The following is an 8,323-nucleotide window of genomic DNA, read 5'->3' on the forward strand; positions in this document are numbered from 1 at the left end:
ACGCTGCTGCGCTTTTGCAACAGGTGTGTACTCGCATGCATAAAGCCTAGTTCACATTCGACGGAACGCTGACGGTACGGGACGTAAGGCCTGTCGGGAAGGCTGGGGTGAGCTGTAAAATCTTGTACGATTCGTACGACACGACATGCTGCAGTCGTTGCGTCGTTCAGCAGCGAACGACGCCAGTCATAAGGCACGGCCCATGACAGGGTGACCTTTGGACCTATTTTCTTGTTTTTCGGTACTCTTTTTTCAATTATTTCTCCTTGAATGAAGCGGAATCAAGTTCACAATACCAGTTTTTCATGAACACCGAAAAAAGTAGCTTCGAAAGGTGTGCCATTCAAATTATAGCTCCAGGGAATGATAAAACAGCTCGTCTGCCACGCTCCTGAACTATCCCTAAATACCATTAGTGACACCAGACCGTATCTTGCTAAAATTCAACTCAAGTCGTGTTAGCCATTCTGCGAGTTATCATGGGAAGCACAGTGTTCGAAATGCTAAAATTTCCAAGTACGAAACGGGAGTAGTCGGCGCACAACGCCGTCTCCTGTTCACACTCAAAATGCAGCTGTTTTGTACACTTGAATCCCCGCCTACGCCCGTCTACGGTATGAAAAGTTGGATCGATCCAACTCTTCCCGTCGCTTCCCGATCTGTACGGCAGTACGGCTGCGTTCCCGTTCCTGGTGTTCACATTGGACGCCGTCAGACTGTCCCATCGCTTCTCGTTGATCCTTACGTCACGTCCCGTCGTGCCCCGTCGAATGTGAACTAGGCTTTATAGTCACCCGCTCTGTACACGCTTCTCGCACTGGTCCGCAATGGGACCGCATTGTATTGCTTACCCGTGCACATTTTGTGCTGATAAGCGCACCACTTTTGCCCTGATGAGTGCAACACTTTCCTGGATATTATTCACTTGTCAGTTGTCAGTTGCCATACGTCAGTTGTCCAGTCTTCTCCTGAGAGAAAGAACAAAGTATTCTCTCCAACTAAACAGCTGGCCTTCTGTTGTGAATCGCGGCCGCAAGAGGGGTATATTTCGCTTTTAGCTAGACAACATTTTGGTGTAATGAGTTGTATTCTGCTGGTAAGGTACAAAACTAAAATTTCCCTTGACAGCAGAAGCTTGGTTGATGGCAATGTATAAATTGGGCATGTTCAGACTGTTAATGATACATGCACAACCCTGAAACCCTCCCCATTCTACACATATCAATTACCTGTCTCGGAAGAGGATGTCTTGGCCGTTGGTCGCTGGTCAACGGGCAACAGGAGAAGCATTTCTTGGTACTTTTCATTGTACAGTGGACCCAAGTCATGGATTGCATTGCAGAGTAGTTTATAAGCAGCTGTGCCTCCAGGACGAATAAGACTGATGATGTGAGAATTATGCTTTTCCTTTCCTTCGTATTTCTCCAGACGCAGCAATGTCTCAATTTCCGTTATACTTATGAACACGCATTTGCCCTGCACAGCATGTCGAAACCTCGTTGTATCAATTTCACAGATCCAGGGTAAGATATTAGCAATGAACTTGGGATCACCAAATGGTTCATCTAAAGAATACGAAAAGACAAAAAACCAAATATACAGGAATGTCGAACTAATCGAAACAGCATTGACAGATAATCATTAGTAATTTTGAGACAGTATCCTGGACAACCAATCACCATGACAACTGAGTCATATTTGGACACATCAACATCATGTAGCCCTGTGCACCCCCCCCCCCCCTTCCTCAGCACAAACAAGCTAAACTGATGTGGGGTGACCTCCCGGTAAAGCTGTGCTTTTAACAGGGAGAGGTGTTTTCTTGCAGGTTTGCAAAGTGAAACATTTGATGGATTTCCTGTATGCAACTCTTCGGGATGGCACCCCACAAGTTAGTCAAATGACAAGTCAAGTTGGCAGGAAAGCACCGGCTCAAGGTTGCAAGAAACACACATTCTATAATGGCTTTGGTTCTCTGTAAGGCCAGATCAAAGTAAAATCGAGATTTCCGGGCAGGACCCATGTGAAGTTAGTGTGGGCAGGAATTTTTTCATTATTAATATTTTTACTATGTATGTACTTGAAATAGATATAGTGAGATGTATGCATTGCATGCTGAATATTTTTTACACCAGTGAGATGTATGCATTGCATGCTGAATATTTTTTACACCAGTGAGATGTATGCATTGCATGGTGAATATTTTTTACACCAGTGAGATGTATGCATTGCATGCTGAATATTTTTTACACCAGTGAGATGTATGCATTGCATGCTGAATATTTTTTACACCAGTGAGATGTATGCATTGCATGCTGAATATTTTTTACACCAGTGAGATGTATGCATTGCATGCTGAATATTTTTTACACCAGTGAGATGTATGCATTGCATGCTGAATATTTTTTACACCAGTGAGATGTATGCATTGCATGCTGAATATTTTTTACACCGGTTTCTGGTAGACGCGACGGTTTCAAATAGGACATGGGTTGCAAACCGGACCGGACTCAATATTCACTTTCTCTTTTGGTATTTTGATTAGAAAACATATATCACAGTGAGACTACGATGTGTTTTACTCCGAGCCAAAATTGTATGGCTCTGCGATGACCAGAAGCACCATACCAAGCAGGTGAGTTTTTGACATGTTGCTTTGTACTGCGACTTGAGTTTTACGACTTTCGAAAAATCAACTTCTTGTCGCAGGTAAACAGCAGCTCGCCTCAGTCTCGCCAATAAAGCACCGCATACCAATCAAAACTAATGGAAGCACACACAATGCTTATTGTTACTCTGTACTGGCCATCGTGAAGCGATAGCAATTACCTAATTTCAGAACTCAGAGTGAATTTGACGTGCACTCTAAAACCTTTCCGGTTTGGAGCCACCTCTGATTTGAAGCGAAAAATTGGGCAACTTGGAGGCAGTGGGTCAACACAAAGGAGTGGCTCAGTTCGATTGACTCTGGCCTCAGAGCAAACTTCAACATGCCAGTTTCCTTCCACAAACATATTTCGAGTGAACAATCAACGCTGATGATCGGTTTGGGTCTATCCAAATTTGGCTGTCAAGCCATTCCGGTATCGAACCATCGCCTCTACTTTGTACTTAAAGTTATCGTAATTAGAATGGTGTGAGTTGGGAAGTGGGAAGTGAAAATAGCACTAGCTTTCTCAGGGGTGGATCCAGGAGGGGTTCCAGAGGTTCTGGGGAACCCCCTAAAATGTTTAAATCTACTACTGGAAACCATATGCATGCCCATGTATATGTGTCAGCTATTCAGTTTTGACTACACTGGAATTCCCCCCTGTAAAGATCGCTGGATCCACCGCTGTTCCTAACAAACTCCTTCTGTCTACAAAGCTCAAGCTGTAGCTTGGCAATGTAAACAGCCTCTAGCACATCTAGGTGGCAATTGTTGCACGTCCGCGAGTGAATCTTAAAGTGCTCCGGAACATTCTTATGTATGGCATTCAGATGCGAAGGGGACATGATAAAATATGTTGTTATTGCACTTATGTTGTTATTGCACTATGATTTATCTCAGCTGATGGGTTGTGTGAATCACGCTGGTTGGGATCACACTTACTCGAGATAGTGTTAGTCAGCGCTATCTGATCAGCTGAGCTCCTGGTCGGTGTCCTTGCAACTTGACGCTGTCGTAGTTGCTGAGTACTACGACGAGCGCTTGTTGTTGCCTGCACCTTCTTGGGCGCTCCCTTCCTGGAGTTGACACGCTGTACGCTAGTTGAAACGGCGGTAGCTGGCTTTGACAGGGCTGTTGCGAGTGCCTTCTGTTGGGGCGGTCTTCCTTTCCTGGGCTTGACGTCGTCGACACCTGGTGAGAATACGAAGAGACACAAACCAAATATACAGGAATGTCTGACCAATCAAAACCCCATTGACAGATAATCATTAGTAATTTTGGGACAGTATCCTGGACAACCAATCACCATGACAACTGGGTCATGTTTGGACACATCAACATCATGTAGCCTCCTGCATCCAAGGTTTGCAAAGTGAACCATTTGATGGATTTCTTGTATACGGGCGGCTCTGCGGGATGGCAGTCACGATCAGTCAAATGACAAGTCAAGTCGGCAGGAAAACAGCGGCTCAAAGGTTTTAAGCAACAAACATTCCATAATGGGTTTGGTTCTCTACAAGGTATCTGCTTTCTATAGCAAGTCTGTTGTCTATAGGAGTTTTGTTTCTTGTTTGTTCTTGTAATCACATGTAACCAAAGGCTTGTTGCTAAGATACTGCACATTCAATTATGGTGGACTGCTGGTCTGACTTACTGTTAGACATTTTGAAGTACTTTCAGGACGATGATAAACTGGTTATTGTAGCACGGTTCATACACTCTTCACTGCAGTCATGGTCTGTGTAGTTTTCTGCACACACACAGACACACACAGACACACACACACACACACACACATACACACACACACACACACACACACACAAACACACCTGACCTTTGACGCCCATCGCCGGAGGCGATGATAGCAATGCTACGGCAGAAGCCATAGCAACTTGTGCTGGGATCACACCATTCAACAGCTTGCAAGGCTGAAGAATTGACCGTCACTATTCAGCCTGATCTACACCATACAGCTATTTGGAGTGACATTTTCTGGCCAGTGAATCCCCTTTTTTTGGTCTTTTTTTTTTTCTTTTTTGCCCGCACACACATCACACCACATACTCCGGCATGCACTGGCTGTTGGTAACCACCCAGGAGAATGAAAGAAAAGTCAGGAAGAGTCTGAAAAAGAGAAGAAAGACGTGTGTGACCATAATCGTCGGGAATCGAACCCGCAATCTATCGATTGGAAATCGCTGCACATACCACTGCACCATATGGGACACACACACACACACACACACACACACACACACACACACACACACACACACACACACACACACACACACAAACACACACAGACACAGACACACACACACACATACACACAGACACAGACACACATACACACACACACACACACACACACACACACACACACACACTATCCTTTAACCTTTGAGCTTTTGACGCCCATCGCAGGAGGCGATGATGGCTATGCTACAGCAGAAGCCATAGCAACTTGTGCTGGAATTGCACCATTCAACAGCTTGCAAGGCTGAAGAATTGACCGCCACTATTCAGCCTGGTCTACACCACACAGCTATGAAGAGGCTTTTTCTGGCCAGTGACTCCCTACGTTTGGTCTTTTTCATATTTTTCTGCACACACATCACACCACATACTCCGGCATGAACTGGCTGTTGGTAACCACCCAGGAGAATGAAAGACGGGAGGAGTCTGAGAAAGAGAAGAAAGACGTGTGCGACCATAATCGTCCAGAATCGAACCCGCGACCTCTCGATTGGAAATCACACACACACACACACACACACACACACACACACACACACACACACACACACACACACACACACACCTCACCTCAGACATGCCCATCGCGGAAGCGACGATAGCGAACAGCTATGTAACATTGTTGGACATAGCAACTTGTGCTGGGATTACACCATTCAACAGCTTGCAAGACTGATGAAATGACCGCCACTATAGTGCGTTTCAAAAGTCCAGACCTCTGGTTTCAAAAAACCGTTAGGCCAGCATCAATACTACATAAAATCTGTGATCACTTTGTGCATAAAATTTTCCGAAATTGGGCGTCTGTTATCCAATCGCTTAGAAATTCACATGAGAAAAATTGCGTGAGCTGCCTGAGCAATATTCTGAAGAAGTTTCTCAAAAAGCTCAAACCAAATTTGAATTATTCGAAAAAGTCTAGAGGTCTATACTTTTGAAACGCACTATAATTGACCGCCACTAATTTTTAGCCTGGTATCCACCACACAGCTGATTGAAATGTTGGTTTGCGTTGCGCAAACCGTAGTTAACCAGCACGCCACGGGCCGCGCCCCCGCACGGGAATAGGGCTTGAAAGTGATGACGTCAAAACGGCCAGGGAGTAGAAAGTTGACATCAGATTTCTATTTTTGGATCCACTAAGGTGTGACTTTGCTACTGCCTAAGTATGTGGGTGCATAGCAACCCACTCATGTCGCATGCAGGTGTGACTTTTATTTCGCCACCAGTTGTAACCCCGCCCCCAGTAGCCAAATCAGTCAGTTTCACTGGCTACATCACCATGCTGTGGGTAAGACCGCTTGAAATGTGCTTGGATCCATACAAAAACTGGATCCAAGTGGATCCAGTTTTTGAATTTTTGAAATTGTTGCTATGCTGTGACGTACCACTTTCAAGCCCTATATTCCCGCTAGATGACTTTAGGTGACCTTACACACTCCGCCGTGCCGCCGCAGCCGACTTGCGCAAGCACACACTCTTGCGGAGTTCCGCATTCGAGTCGATTTCCACCATGCATGAATCATTAACAATCATCATTTATGTGTCCCAACTGTCCTCGTAACTCCCCTCATTGTGACTAGTGCCGTACTGTTGAAACCTACTTTGCTTCAGTGTACATCCGCTCCAAAGCTCTTTTGTTGCATAGTTATCTGACGCAGTGTGCTATCGGGCAATATGGATAAGATTAGTACAGTCAGCATCGGCTATCGAGTGACCAGGTATAAGGATACTAGTACATGATTGTATATCGGCTAAAGCGATATCGGAACACAAATAGCACTATGTGTACACTATTAACGCCTATAGTGATATTACTAGGCAGTAAGTCTTCTTACTTTCTAAGCTCACGCTGTGCGGTGCGGATAGGTCATGCGTCGTTGCCAACTTGCCGCATGTGCATGTTCAGCAGGAAGGCACCACATGTCGACTACTACTTATACCAGGGTTCTAGCCAAAGGGGGGTGGGGGGGGGGGGGGGCGCAGCGCCCCCCCCCCCCCTACTCCGTTTGCACGCCCCCCTGTGAAAAAGTGCCGCGCCCCTACTCATTTTCCGATTTTTGTGTTTTTTCACGCCATTCAACGAAAATACAGTCGATAGTCACTACTAGAGGGTTCATAAAGGCACATTTGTGAGGGGTATGTTACATTTTGCATGGCAAGATAATTTTTGACAATGGAAAAAATGGGTCATGGGGTAACTTTCTCCCCTGCCCGCCTCCCACTATATTGACCTGGCTAGAACCCTGTTATACTGTACAGCAGCATTGTGTGGTTACATGCATCTACGGCCTTGTGGATGCAATTGAGTCAATGTGGATGCAATTGAGTCAATGTGGATGCAATTGAATTGATGCAATTGAGAATATTGTGGACAGCTAAACAGTCACTGTACGTTCTGCAGAGTTGCACGTGTGATGAACGGACAGTGTACAATGGTGTCTCTCGAATCAAGATCGGAAATTTGAGTGCTTTGGCACTCAAATCACCCCTCACCCCACCCCCAACGTCTACGCCCCTGGATATGTTTGGAACTCTCCTAGTAGAGTAAACCAGCATGCATGTTTTAGCAGCGAGACATGAAGCATCTCTGAAACTCACCGTGCTACTGAGGCTGGCAGAGGGGCTAACTCAGTCAGCTTTCGCTAAGCCGCGGTGATCAGCTGAAGTGAAGGGTGCGCTAGCTCAAGTTTCCACTCAACTGACTCGGACGGTGGGACGAATTGCTGAATGAAGTATTTGTGAGCGATGGTGTCTTCGCAAGGAACGTTAGCTATACTTACACAGCACGCCTTCAAAGTTTCAAACAGTGGCTCAGCCGCTGGGCTTCTATACTGTACAACTATTTCTGTTTCTAGATGTTACTGAGCTAGGCCATGATACTGATATAATAGGGTGCAACGAAACGAGTTCCTAACTCTGAGGTTGACTGCATGCAGCAGCTACAGCGGACTAACAGGAACCCAAATAACTCACCCTACTAGTACTACTAGTACTACTACCATGACTACTACTAGTACTACTACTACTAGACACAAAACCAAAATTGCAAAAAAAACTATCTCGGACCAGCTCCAAGGCCAAGGCCAGGCAGGGACCATGGCATGGGCATGGGCAAAGCCAATGCTTCACGTAGATCTACTACCTGTATTAGGCTGTAGCATCAGTCCAGGCACTGATATGATGGCAGTGATCATGCCTTCATGGTGATGCGAGCAGTCTGTGCCTCTAGCTCTGTGGTCGAGATCACCATGATCACGCGCCACGGAAAAAACGATGAAGCCGCGGCCGCGCCAGACAACCGGCTCCAGCCTCCGATCCAGCCGACGTCGTCGACGTTGCACTCACCACTCGACTCAGCTCAACCCAACCATGTACTGTAAAGCGACACACTTTCGCGGCGCGCAAATT

General features: G+C 45.9%; 1 protein-coding gene across 1 annotated transcript in view; it reads right to left on the bottom strand.

Annotated features, from left to right (window-relative positions):
* The window catches only part of LOC135818608 (uncharacterized), a 12,486-nt gene extending 6,095 nt beyond the window's left edge, over positions 1–6,391 (bottom strand). Inside the window, exons 1-3 of the mRNA XM_065331992.1 lie at positions 4,305–6,391; positions 3,593–3,841; positions 1,230–1,565 (exon numbers count right to left, since the gene is read on the bottom strand). Coding sequence (XP_065188064.1) covers positions 1,230–1,565; positions 3,593–3,841; positions 4,305–4,314 — 595 coding nt within the window. The 5' untranslated portion in view covers positions 4,315–6,391. The remainder of the gene's footprint in view (positions 1–1,229; positions 1,566–3,592; positions 3,842–4,304) is intronic.
* Between the last annotated feature and the right edge of the window lie 1,932 nt (positions 6,392–8,323).

The sequence above is a fragment of the Sycon ciliatum genome, chromosome 5 (assembly GCF_964019385.1).
Source record: "Sycon ciliatum chromosome 5, ocSycCili1.1, whole genome shotgun sequence".
NCBI lineage: Eukaryota > Metazoa > Porifera > Calcarea > Leucosolenida > Sycettidae > Sycon > Sycon ciliatum.